General features: G+C 40.4%; 1 protein-coding gene across 2 annotated transcripts in view; it reads left to right on the top strand.

The window, feature by feature from the left end:
• The window catches only part of CACNB4 (calcium voltage-gated channel auxiliary subunit beta 4), a 192,131-nt gene that overhangs the window by 163,309 nt on the left and 14,529 nt on the right, over window positions 1-14,293 (top strand). For both annotated transcript variants that reach the window (XM_024209120.1, XM_024209121.1), the window contains 2 exons: window positions 1,455-1,606; window positions 3,623-3,718. In XM_024209120.1, coding sequence (XP_024064888.1) covers window positions 1,455-1,606; window positions 3,623-3,718 — 248 coding nt within the window. The remainder of the gene's footprint in view (window positions 1-1,454; window positions 1,607-3,622; window positions 3,719-14,293) is intronic.

Raw genomic sequence — 14,293 nt, 5'->3', positions numbered from 1 at the left:
GGTTCTTGCAGAAACTGGATTACAGCTTTATGGGATCCCATAGAGCCTTTGAGATTTCCAGATGAAAAGTCTTTTTGGCAGTCCACCAGAACTTTTCGGCACCAGTATAAATCTTATTCACCTATTCCTGATCCATTGCCTATTGAAGTCAATAAGAAGAGTCTTTGTATTGACTTCAGTGGGCTTTGGATCAGGTCCATAACCCGTATCTGAATTTAACTCCAAGTGATCTGTTCCCCTATTGATGCAGTGGATTTAAATGGGTAAATCCAAATTTCATACATGTTGATGGGAGAAAAAGGCTCTTGGGGATAAAATTCACCCCAGTGTGTACTGGCTGGACAAAGCTCAGTGCACTATATAAGCTTCATATTAAGTGCCCAAGTGGAACATTAGTATGGCATACTTAGAACCTTTTCTGGGCCTTGTACATTAAGGTTTGCTTCATTCTGAGTGACTGATTTTGTATTTTAAGTCATGAATAGTGCTAAGAAAACAACTGTGAAATGTTTAGAAATAATTAGTTTGGTCATGTAGCCACTTTATTGGGTGAACCATATTATTTCTAACGGATTTAGAGTCTGTGTGTGTTTAGGGGCACGTAAGAACAAATCTTAGTAAGTAACCTTATGCTTTATAGATTATTGGAGTAGCAGTTAGGTGGATAGACTACATTGACTATAATTTTTATTAATATTTCCAAATACAGCAAATATACCAACATATCAGATTCATCATAGTATGCAAAATAAATAAATAGGGTTAGTATTAAGTGAGGGGCAGGGAAGTGACATATCTTTCTTCAGGGTCTAAGTTAATCATAGACCTCTAAAAACTCAGCCCAAATTGCTTTGAATTTTTCGGGAATTCCCTTTCTGCGGAATGCGTGTCATTCATTAGCTGCGAGATCAGCCATATCATTGATCCAGGCATCAATATTTGGTGGGGATCCACTTTTTCATGATTAATTTTTTAGCCACTAAAGCTCCATTTTGGAACCGTGCTACCTTGTTACCAGGTAATCTCCAGATATTGGAAATATATCCAAGAATTAAACTTAAGGAGGAGGGCTCCAATTTAGCATCCAATATCAAATTGGTCCTTTGACCCAACTTACATCAGAAATTCTTGATACAGAGGTGCTCCCAAAACGTATGAGCTAACATAACATCAAGGGAGTTACATTGCCAACAACAGTCAGCATTCATGAGGCTTATTCCCTTTAGCGTTTGTGGGGACCAAAGTAGCATTTTTAAAAACAGTCTAAAAATGTATGGTCTGTACTTGCATCACCTGTTCTAGTTTCCTGTGTAAATCACAAACATTTATTTATACATGAAGTCCATTTATTGTACATATACTGTACACCAAAACCAATGGCACATGTGATTTATTTTTCTAAACAGTATTGGGGTAGAGCAGTTATGACCTGTTGTTTTGTTGTTGTTGTTTAGCTGAAGTGCAGAGTGAAATTGAAAGAATCTTTGAGTTGGCAAGATCCTTACAGCTGGTTGTCCTAGATGCGGATACTATCAATCATCCAGCACAACTTATTAAGACATCTTTAGCACCGATTATTGTCCATGTTAAAGTGTCATCTCCAAAGGTAATTACAATCATCTTTAAAATATATGCATTTTACTTTTAAAATGTTACATGCTCGTTGTCCTCTGAGATAGGGTGTGTTCTCTTTCCCCCTCAAAATGCACATGTTGACACCAGTGAGAGCTTTGTGCTCATATCAGAAGAAAACCATGCTGTTGTATACAGGTTCTTATACAGGCCCATCCCTGTAATATCTGAGCCCTTTCCAGTAGTGCATTAAATGCCATGACTAACCTGTCTCATATGGTCCCCTTTTTATTTTTTTTCTCTCATCCTCTCCCTAGAGGGGGAATCCTTCTCTGTTTAAAATCCTCATGCAACTATTTACCTTGAAAATAGATATTTATTTTCAGTTAAAATTATAGTGAGTTTAATGTTCATGAAAGATGCTGCATTGACAGTCCTAGAGATTTAAGCCCTTAATTCATCTTCAGAACAAGTGCCATCTCTCCTCACTCCACCTTAACTCTCCCTTGGAGGGCCACCTCTAGAGGTGAGAGATTAGATCAGTCCTTGGTGCTTCTATTGAGACTCCCAACCAGGACACTAGCTAGTGCCAGTTGTGGTTTTTGGGATGTCCTCTGGGTTCTTCATGTAGAGCACAAAAGTCATTTCTTTAAAGTGCTGCTTTAAGGTCCTTAATAACCTTTGCACACTGAGGCCTTGTCTATATTATTGCACCAGTTTAACTGAAGATGTGTTTTTAAATTGATTTAAACCTGGTTTATATTGATTTAGCGTAATTCAGTTACTAACTAAATAAAGCTAAAATAATATAAACAAGGAGGACATTGATATAAGAGAATCCACACAGGGGTTTGCACCAATTTTCATTTAAAAAACAATCTTAATGAAACTTCTGAAAGTTTTAATATAGACAAGGCTGTAGCCCCGATAGTGGTTTAGCAGTCAATACCTGACTACTTGTGTTCTTTCACAATTTGCTTGTCGTTACATTAACTACTGGCAGTTAAGGATGGCTTCTATTACCTAGCATTATACTTCAGTACCATAGACTTTGGGGTGAATAACTTCTTCCAGATCCTTCACTCACTTTTCTAGAAAACCTACATGTTTTCTAAAGCTAAAAGTCCGAATCTTCACGTGGTGCAAATGGAGGTACGGTGATTTATGTCAGTTGGGGATCTGGCTCACATTCTATAAGGAAACAGTATAATTTAAGTTTTAACAGCACCCCTTAGTGCACTTATAATAATATAAAGTTCTTAATGTAAACTCAGTATATATAATTTGCATATTCCCTGCTGACTGCTATTGAATTTTCCTGAGGTGGTGCTGGTTGTACTAGCTACACCCATTCTATTGAATGGAAAGTTATCTGGCAAGTGAGTGGGGGGGGGGGGGAGGATCAAGAGCACAAAGGTCAAGGGCACACTTTTCTTTTTGAAGTCTTTCGCCCAAAGGCTTATGAGCAGGGTGTTTGATACTATAATTTTCTTTTATAGTTTATAGATAAATAATTTAGAATTCCTAATTTCTCCCGCCCCCTAAATTCTATTAATGAGCATACTGCAGGAAAAAATGAGGTAATATGAACTGTGGGTGTTAAAAAACCTTCTTTATCAAAATATATTTCTGAGCAGACTGTTACCATAATATCAGTATTGCATAGCATAATATACTATTACTGTTATGCTATAATCAAACTAGTGCAACTGCATAATTTTCAGGGAGCACTGGAAAGCAGTCCTTTAGAAAATTATATTTGTTGACAATAACCTTGTACTTAGAACCAGAACAAAGCAAAATCACAGTTTAAACTGCATTTGGAAAATATGCTATGGGTCGAATCCTATGCTGAGATAAACACGCACAAATCCCAGTGAAGTAAATTGAAAAATTTGCATTTGTATGATGACAAAATTTGGTCCATTATATTAAATGTAATACAAATAAGAGCTTATTACATTGGTTAATCCTGTCATTGGCATTTGGATCTCTTGTATCTGGGGATGTTTGACTCTTATACTCATGTTTTCCTCTTTTCCTCTCTCAGGTTTTGCAGCGACTGATTAAATCCAGAGGAAAGTCACAAAGTAAACACTTAAATGTTCAGTTGGTGGCAGCTGATAAACTTGCACAGTGTCCACCAGTAAGTACAGAAAAACCCAACAAGAATAAAACTCCAGATCAATGAACTGGAGTTTTGTACATTTCTACTGTGTTTATCATTGATATAATTGAATTCACATTTTGTCAGTTGACTTTTTGGTGATGCTCACAGCCCTCCAGCCCTAGACCAGCTAAGAAAAAAAAGTCAATGCTATTCAGTCACTTTTTATACTCAAAGAAGTAGCCTGTCTGTGGCCCTAAAATAACCTGCATTTTAAGATTTTCTGGCACTTCAGCAAGGAACACTCTCAAAAGATCATCTGTTGAGACATTCCAGTTGGTCCAGTGGAGCTAGACAATTATCGCAAGCCACCTTGTTGGGATCATGATTAGCCATTTTAATTGATGTGGAGTCCTGTATTTAGCAGGCCTGCAAGCTGCCCCAGATGTTTAGGCAAACTGATGGGGTAGTTTTCTATGGGGAGGGCATATAGGTGTATATGGAAAACCAGCTAAAATTGTTTAGACTTTTGAAACTCAGCCCAAGGTTTTGTTGCAGGACAAACCTTTCTGTTGAAACACACACAGATGGTAACTTGCCTATATGACAACCCAATGTCTATGCATGAGAATGAGCATGGTAAGACAAAACAGTCCACGTCACATCATGGGGTCTCATTGGGAAATCTATCTTAGGTTTTTCTAGAGCACCCACTGGTGTAGTATCAAAGAGAAAAATCATGGAAAAATCAGATTTGAAGAGTGAGAGCTATAGTGGACTTCAAATAACAGAATCCTCCCAGCTCTTCCCAAGTACTAGGAAGTTCTGTTTAGCGTATATCTACATTTCTAGCTGTCCTCCTTCAAGTCCACCCCAAGGAGGTGGTGGATTTAGCAGTAATTTATTGTAAGGGTCAGAAGGGAATTGGGTGCTGCTGTCATGCTCCCAGCTGCCAAGCAGAAAGCCTACTGTAATGGTCTCCTTAATCCAAGAATAGAGAAATATGGGAGACCTGTAAGGCCATGTCTACGCTACCACTTATGTCAGCAAAACTTACGTTGCTCAGGGGTGTGAAAAAAACACCCCCTTGAGCAACATAAGTTTTGCCAGAATAAGTGGTAGTGAACACAGTGCTGTGTCAGCAGAAGAGCTTCTCCTGCCAACATAGCTACTGTCGCCCATTGGGGGTGGTTTATGTCAACGGGAGAGATCTCTCCTGGTGGCATAGAGTGGCTACAAAAGAGATCTTATAGTGGTGCAACTGCATCTGTACAGCTACGCTGCTGTAAACTCTCTAATGTAGACAAGTCAGTGTGTCATCCAACAGGTATAGGAAGGTTAAGAAACAGCCACTGCTGCCAATAGGATGCCAGCTAGTAACTTGTTAGACAAAAGAGATGCTCTCCAACATCCAAGAGCTGTTTTCTGAGTCCTCAAGCTGATCATGGGCGAAAGGTTGATTCTGTGGTTCTGTCCAGACTTGGTGGGAAAACTGTGGAATTTTTTGTTGTTTGTTTAATCGGGTGAGTCTTGGTCCACATGCAAATTTGCACTGAAATGATAGAAGTTGTGAATTCAAACCAATTTAGTCATTTTGGTGCATGTCTTTGTGTGGACACTGTTATTTCAGAATGAAAGTGACTAAACTCAAACCACTTTTCTTTCAAAATAAGAGTGTCCACACACAAATCTGCCCAAAAATAACTACATTGATTTTGCATGTACCTGGAGGTAGTTAACCCCATCTGAAACACTGCTTAACACCTAGTCTAGAATCAGTTTAACACCCTTACCATCATGTTAACTGGAGGGGTTGATGCTAACCTGATTATAAAGGTGTTAGGCTTTGTCTGGATTAGAATTTGAAGATACGATGGTAGCAAATCTTAGGGCTTGTCTACACTGGCAATTTACAGCGCTGCAACTTTCTCGCTCAGGGGTGTGAAAAAACACACCCCTGAGCGCAGCAAGTTTCAGCGCTGTAAAGCGCCAGTGTAGACAGTGCTCCAGCACTGGGAGCTGCGCCCCTTGTGGAGGTGGGTTTTTTTAGAGCGCTGGGAGAGAGCTCTGCCGTGACCACACAAGCCATGTTAAAGCGCTGCTGCGGCAGCACTTTAGCATTGCCAGTGTACACTAGCCCTTAGTTAAGTCTAGTGTAGACAAGGCACACTGCCTTTAACATGTGCTAGGTTCCCCACTAGGCTCAACCCATTTAGCACAGTAAGGCAGTATGCTTTCTTTACACTAGACTTTTAAAGCCTGTTAGTTAACACAGGTCACCTGGCATGTGCTAACGTCACACCTGAAATTCTAGTCTAGACAAGACCTTAAACTGCATCTAGTTAAGTGGTGGGTCAAATGGGGTTAGGTACCTCGAGGTACTTGACTTGATTTAAAGAGGCACCTTTTTTCCTAGGCTAGAGAGCTCTTGTGTCATTGGTGGCCATAGGACTAGTGTAGTCTCCCAAGCTGAGTGTCAGTGGCGAGGGGAGTCTCAAAAGGCAGGCCAGCACACTTGAGCCAGTTCAAACAGGAAGAGGTTGGAAGGCAGCTGATATCACTGCCAAGAACAAAAGCAGCAAAAAAGCTGAAGTCCAGCCCCATGTTAAAAAGAGGCTCAGTTAGGTCTTTGCTCCGCACCCTGCCCCCCAGATAACAAGTAGGGGAACTGCTTCCTCCTCCCCTTTACTGACTGGCCCTAATAAGGGAGCTAGAGTATCCCAGGGCTGTCACCCCTTGCTGCAGCAACTAATCTCCTTCCTTTTTAACTTCTTCTGGTGGTAGAATCTCTGGCCTGTGTCCACACTTACCACCCTCCTCCCTCATCCCCACACTCCCTCTGTTGCAACAATCCTCCTACCCCCTGGAAACATTCCAGAGCAGCCAGCGGGAATGGTGGAGCCCAAGCCAACGCCAATGTGGGAAGGACAGGCTCAGGTATGTATGTGGGGAAAAAACTTTTCCCTCTTCCCCCACTTGAACCAGTTCTCTTGTCAACAGGCTGCCTTTTCAGGTCAAATCCCTCCTTCAGCCATTGAGACTGGGAGTCCCTACCCAATTGCATCCCACTTAGGCCATGACTACACTATGGGCATTATAGTGGCATAGCTACAGTAAGACCATAATGTAGAGACAGACTTCAGGAACAGAAGGAACTCCACCTCCCCAAGCAACGGTAGCTAGGTTGATGGACACCAACTCACACCGGGGTTAGGAGGTCATAGCTAAGGTTCTCAGGGGTGTTGTTCTTTCACACTCCTGAATGCTGTAGCTCTGTCAGCCTAAGTTTTAAGTGTAGACCAGTCTTTAGCCTATGTCTTCACTGCAAGTGAAGGTGTGATTGCAGCAAGGGTAGACATACCCATACTGGCTTTAATGTAGCTAGCGCAGGTAACAATAGTAGTGAAGGGGTTATAGCACAGTCCATCACTAGCAACCCAAATAAGTATCCAGGGTCCCTGGCAGGCTTTTACTCAGGCAGCTAGCCTGAGTTCAAGCCCATGCCACCATGTCTACAATGCTATTATTACCCTTTCTAGCTAGATTAAACCTAACAGGATTATTCCTACCAGTGCTTCAGTCACACCATCACTTTTCAGTGAAGACATACCTTTAGTAGAGCCTGGGTATAGTAGGGTCACTGCATCACAGCTGACAGCTTTTCATAAGCAGTTGTTGCTTTCTTCTTCTCCTGCCTGCTGGAACTTGGCCCCCTCCCTCTATACCCTAACTGCTGGGAGTCCAGATGCCTCCTTTCTTCCATTGGATTTTGAAGCATGGCAGAGGAGTGAGGATGAATTATTTCCTACAGCAAGCTCCTTACATGGCAAAAACAAGCCTGTTAAACTGAAATAAAGGACCACCTTCTCCCCGCCACAGACTAAGTCTTTACTCTCTGATCTATTAAAAATACCAGAACTGTGTGGAACAAATAATTACAGATAACCACAGTTGATAGTTACAATATTGCCATCTCAAGCATTTCAAATTCATAAGTTAGGCCATGAAAAATCATGAGATTGACTTAAAATCATGTCAAGTCATTTCTTTTGCCCTCTGGTTTTTGAGTGTTCACACTTTCAAGCCTTTCTCTGCAGCTGTGAGGGACAGAAAATTCCTTTTATTTTGTTTGTTTTTATATGAAAGCTGAGATTCTCCCTTAATTCCATAATTCCGGGAACTGGAGCTTTAAGAAAAATGCAAACACCAAATATTTTGAGACTCTCACTGAAGTTATGAGCATTGTCAGCACATTTTATGGTGAGCAAAGAGGGAGCCTGTTATGAAAGGTATAATGCCTCGAGTGCTGTGTGGAACACTGGTGCACAGCAAATCTTGCTACAGCTTTAAAAAGCTGTAGCAAGGTCTCCCCTTAGCACAGTCATCCTAGCATGTGAGGATATGAGGCATAGCCCCTCCCCTGCTGAGTAATGCCCCTGCTGCAGTAATGCTCAGCACTGCCTGCAGCATAAAACAGCCACCTTCCCCAGACCTGGGAGATAGATTATGTGTGCCCTTTGTGTTGGTATGCTGGAGGCAGGGCACCGCACCGTCGTCCCCAGTCTAGTACTCCTGTACAAGGAGACTCCTGATTTAACCCAACCAGTGCCCCCTGCAATATAAACATTGTTTCTTGTTCTTAGTTATAGAACTTTCATTGAGGATAGAAAGAGAGGGCAACCAAACAAATGTGGACATGTAATTCCTTAACTGCACTTGGTTGGAGAGCAGCATGTATTGTCATAAACTGTCCCATTCTTCTCAGGAAGGGGGGCTTCTGTCCCGTGCCATCTTAGAAAAGGATAGGTGATGATGATTATTTTAGAGCAAAGAATCCATTCTGTCCCAACCCCTCCCTTTTCATGGCAATGACATACTGTAAGCATCTCTGGTTACAGTAACAGTAGGATCTAGTGTTCTCTCCTCTGTCACCCTGCTTGTGTTCCACCCTGAGCAGTACTGAAAGTTGTTCAAGTCATCTCAAATTTATATTGGGGAGTCCACTGTATTATGTTTATCTCATGAGTAATTTTCCATTGAATCATGTTGTTACGTTGAAGGGAAGAAAAAGGATATTTCTATGGATGCTGTTCAGAACACATTAACTAAAACAAAATATTATATAAGTTCTGTAGCAGTAATAACCAAAAAGATATATCAGGCCTAATTCAGACTGGGTGTAAATGGAGTTAAATGGAGTCTGACCTATTCACATTGCATCTGAATTTGGTCCAGGGTGTTTATTCAGGGCTGTCATTGCTGCTTGCATGTACAACACTATCTGTAGAGTTCACCATCACATTCTTCACATTGGAAAAATCATTTATTTCTCCAGTTGAAAAGAGCAGCCTGTGCAGTGCTTAATTTGTAATGAAAGAGATGCCGGGGCTCAAGCAATTTTTTTACATTCATAACTGAAGCAGCAAGCCCAGAGGTGCCGGGGCTATGAACTGCCAAGGCTAGAGGTGCCGGGGATCAGTCCTGGCACAAAATAAGCACTGAGCCTGTGCATATTTCATTCATGCGCTCATTTATGCAATGCCTTCCTCTTATTTTAGCTAAGTCTTTTCCTACCAGTTGGACTGAAGTGAGTGAGTTTGATTGAAAGAAATGGCCTGCACCTGCAGGGTGCATGCCACATCTTACCTAGCACATAATAGCACTTTATAATATCCACAACATCTGATATAATTCAGCTTTTATTCCACATCCTGAGATTTTATTTAGACAAACTCTCACTGACATTCAGTGAGACCTTGCCTGAGCAAGGACTGAGTGTAAAGCTCAAGATTTGGACTTGTAGTTCCCATGAGCCAAATTCCATCCACAGATACACACGTCAGCTTCCCACTTAAGTCAATTAGTCTCACTCGAATTTCACACAGTTTTTACTTCATTGAAATTACCCCAATTTACACCACTGCTTAGGAGATAGATATTTGTAGAGGAGGGCAGAATCTGGCCCATGGTGAATACATTTAAAGGCCATATTCTACTTTTGGCTATGCAAACACAGCTCCCATTGGTGTTACTATTGTTGGACAGATAAGATGAGGAAAATTGGGCCTGTACTCTATTCTGTCTCATTCAGAATGTTGGTTTTCCTTAAATCAGTGGCAACTTTTCTAGTCAGAGACCAAACTAGCCAATAATATCTGCCCCAAGCAATTAGATTAAAAGGGTGAAGGCTGTGTTATTTTTAATACAAAGGATGGGCTACCTTGTTAAATCCTTTCCCACGTTGTTGGGCAATTACTTGGAGCTGTGGGGTCACTCGTGTGTAAATATTCACCAGTGTGAGTAAGGGTCACACAATTTGATTGCTGAGGTTTTGGTTAAATTTCACAGGAGGAGTAAATTAAGCAATGATTCAATTAAGTGAAAGTATATTGCTAATATGGAAGATTCTTATCATAACCCTGTGCAATATTGTATATCTTTTACATTTTAATCTATGCAGTATATTTCACAGCTCAAATTCTAGCAAGAAGAATATTTGCATACTCCCATCTTCTTTATGTATTGGGCATGAAATGTTTAGTGTATTTGGATATATCTGAAAGCCATCAAAAATCACATTTCTAATTTGCATGGTGCTGAGAGTCGTTGTTATGAAACTGATTAGTACTGTACATCTAGACATAAAAATACTTGTCTTTTTGGAATATCTAACTGCTTTCATTATCAATTGCTCATTAATTTTTCACTGATGCTGCTCATGCTGTGCTAAGAATACCTATCACTGCAGAATTCATTAAGCAGTAGCAGTTACTTTACATGGCTTAATGAAACAAGAACTGTACCAAGAATGTAGTTAAAATGTGCTAGTCAAATACAGTTTATTATTTCATTTTGGATTTATACAAGTGCTCAAAAAAGGTGCATCTGTGTGTGCTCTAGGTGCTTTTGACATAACTTAAAATTCATTGGAAATAATACCCCATCATAACTAAAGTGCAGCAGTACAATTAAGTATAACCCAGCACCAGCTAGCCAGGAAATTTAAAATGTCAAGTCCCCCCTCACCTTCCAGTAATTCTCCACCCTTACAGTTCCATCTGTGGAGTTCATTCCCTCTGGATCTACCAGTATCCCTGAAGGAAGCTAGAGAGTGGGGTGCAGGAAGCCAACCCTTCTTCCTTTTCAGCCCCCATAACCTTTATGCGAAGGGAGGGTGGTAAGGTCCCAGCAATGGGCTGGCTGGGACCAGGTTGGGAAGAGGGATGGCTGGCAGCTGCCTCCTAAATAGGTGAATGTGATGAAGGAAATAATGGTGACCTGCACTGTACAATTTATTGCCAGGTACTCCCAGATATTTTAGGTGAATAAAATTGCAGCCCTAACTACATCACATCCATTGCCTCCTGTCTTCCGTCCTGTGTGGCTGGACAATGGTAACATAGTAAACATAAGGAAATGAAAATACTAGCTATCCTAGATAGGAATTCTAAATAGATAAAGCTGAGGAGAGGCGATTTCTTCCTTGGTTCATTTTGGTTCAAGAAAAGCAACAGGGAAATCTTTACACATGAGGTTTTGTCCAAACGATAGAGAACACTGCAATAATACGTACTGCTTAGGAAATTGATAGTGAATTGAGCTGTTTACAACATAGATACTATCTCTACTGTGCTCTTTATCATTGACCTGGAAGAAAATATACAATTATCACTGATAAAAATTTGCAGATGATATAAAACTTGGAGGAGTGGTGAATAATGAAGGAGACAGATCACTGTTTCAGAGCAACCTGGATTGCTTGGTAAACTAGGTATAAGCAAATGATACGTGTTTGTAATATGACTAAATGTAAAAGTATACATCTAGGAACAAAGAATGTAGCTCATACTTACGGGATTGTGGGACTCTGTCCTGGGAAACAGTGACTCTGAAAAAGATTTGGGGGTCATGGAGGATAATCAGCTGAACTCCAGTGTGATATCTTGGCCAAAAAACCAAATGTGATCCTATAGTGCATAGAATCATAGAAGATTAGAGTTGGAAGAGACCTCAGGAGGTCATCTAGTTCAACCCCCTGCTTAAAGCAGGATCAACCCCAACTAAATCATTCCAGCCAGGGCTTTGTCAAGCTGGTCCTTAAAAACCTTTAAGGATGGAGATTCCACCACCTCCCTAGGTAACCCATTCCAGTGCTTCACCACCCTCCTAGTGAAATAGTTTTTCCTAATATCTAACCTAGACCTCCCCCACTGCAACTTGAGACCATTGCTCCTTGTTCTGTCATCTGCCACCACTGAGAACAGCCTAGCTCCATTAACAGGGGAATCTCCAGTAGGACTAGAGAGGTTATTTGAACTCTGTAGTTGGCACTGGTTCAACTGCTGCTGGAATACTGTGCCAGTTCTGGTTCCCACAATTCAACAAGGATGTTGATAAATTGGAGACAGTTCAGAGAAGAGCCATGAGAATGATTAAAGAAAGCATGCCTTATAGTGATACTCAAGGAGGTCAATCTATCTTAACAACGAGAAGGTTAAGGGGTGACATGATAAAAATTTATAATAATCTATAGGGAACAAATATTTAATAATGTGCTCTTCAGCTTAGAAGGTATAACATGATCCAATGGTAAATGGATCAGCAGACTGGAAACAAAATGTCTGTGCTAGCTAAGATAAGGGAGAACATCCAGGGAACAATTTACAATGGACAAGATAACAATGGATAAAATGAGACTGAAACATAAGATGAGGTAAAAGTAAGTTGTGCATGGACAGTGTGTGCTATGCAGAGAATGGTTCCTACAAAGTGACCAAGCCAATCACAAAATGGTAATGCAATGTATAGTGAATACAATGGAATGTATATAATGGAAAGGGATTTCTGTGTAACTTTGAATTTGTAATGTACCCTGCATCTACCGCCTGCATTAAGTCTGATCAACTCAGCCTAGCATTGCTGTATGTCAAGTAAAAATACCTAAGTGACTAAAAAAAAAAAAGCGCCAAGTGAAAAAAGGCCTTGGGATTTTTTTTCAAGAGCCTGTGTATAGAGGAGGTCAGATTAGATGATCAGAGTGGTCCCTTCTGGCCTTGGAATCTATGAATCTGTGTATCCATAAAAAGCTCTAAAGTAAAGATGATGATCTTAATGGAAAATGCATTTCAAGTAGAATCAGAGGGAAACTGTTTTAATCTCCTGCCTTTTCCCACAGGGTCATTTTTTGCTTATTCTCTCTCTCTCTCTCCTCTCACGTGCGTGCAATCCAAGTTAATCAGGAGTAAAATGGCTTGATACAGTAAAAACTTGAGTGATTCCTTTTGTAATGTACAGTTTTCCTATCTGATTTTTCAGTTCATGGAGAAATTGCACTATATTAGGATTCAGATCGTGACACTTTTGATTAAGTCAGTGGGATCATTTTGCTACTCAGCATGAGTAGGGTGGCAAAATCAGACCCTAAAAAGTGGCTTTTTGGTGACATTTATTAATATAATTAAAGAAAGGAAAATAAGGTTTTGTTCCAGATTTGATTGATTTTTTGTAGATCAGTTTTACATTTTTTTCAGCTTCCTCCTCCTCATACTGAAGAATTAAAGGAATTCTGGTACTAAGTAATTTGTGTCATTTCTGCTTTACTCTTCTACTTATTTAGAATATTTAACTGTTTTCTTACTGAATATACTGGTCAGCAATAGAGATGTATATTTCATAGACAGTTGCTCATTTAGGACCTGATTCTGCCACTCTTACTGACATTGAGACTCGCATCAAAATAAGGGTTAAATGGGACTTAAGTTATGCATAGACTTTGTGCTGGGCCTTTACATAGGGGTGAAGTTCAGTTTGTATAAGGGTGGATGAATCAGGTTCCTGGGGTCTGTTCTTCCCTGGCTAAACAAAATTCCCATTAATGGGAATTATTTGCCAACCTCACCTTATTTAGGAATCCGTCAGATATGGAAAGATAGTCTACTTTATCGTGGTGGTGAATTCTAAGAGACTCACAGTTATAGCTACTAGTGTTCTACTATAATTTATTGTCACAAAGGAAACAGTAACATTCTGTTCCTACTGTTTTCTCCAACTGCATTTAAATGTGAGCTGCTTTCATAGTTGTTCTCACATAATTTTAGCTTAATAAAATCATGTTCTCAGTCCAAATATTCTACTATTTCACATGCTATTGTGGAAATACATTGCTCAGGTACATTAACTACTTTCTCTCCTCCACATTTTTGGAGATGTCTGAATTATTATTGTATTATTCATGATACTGTTCTCTGTACCCTACAAATTGGGAGAGAGGGTGCCTGCCCCAAGGAGCTTAAAATCTATAGGCTCTATCTTGCCTGGAACAGAGCAGTTCTTCTTCAATTAGTGTTCTTAGGAGTGCTCCATTGTAGGTGTATCTGTGCCTCTAATCCGAGATTTTAGGAGCAGTGTCCATTCAGCCCTCACATGCGTTCTCCCTCCCTCATGGTCTGCCTCAAGGCTATCTGGCACTGCGTGGGTAAACCCCCATCAGTTCCTTCTCTACCACCTTTGGCCTCCAATGGAGCAAGCAGTTGTCCCTTCCTTATCTGTGTCATTAGCATAAGGAGTAGTTTCTTTTGTTCTCCTTAATAGTTAGTGTTTCCTTTTTACCTGTTT

This window comes from Terrapene carolina, unplaced genomic scaffold (assembly GCF_002925995.2).
Source record: "Terrapene carolina triunguis isolate 2854851 unplaced genomic scaffold, T_m_triunguis-2.0 Scaffold62, whole genome shotgun sequence".
NCBI lineage: Eukaryota > Metazoa > Chordata > Testudines > Emydidae > Terrapene > Terrapene triunguis.
This window is presented reverse-complemented; position numbering and strand designations above follow the sequence as displayed.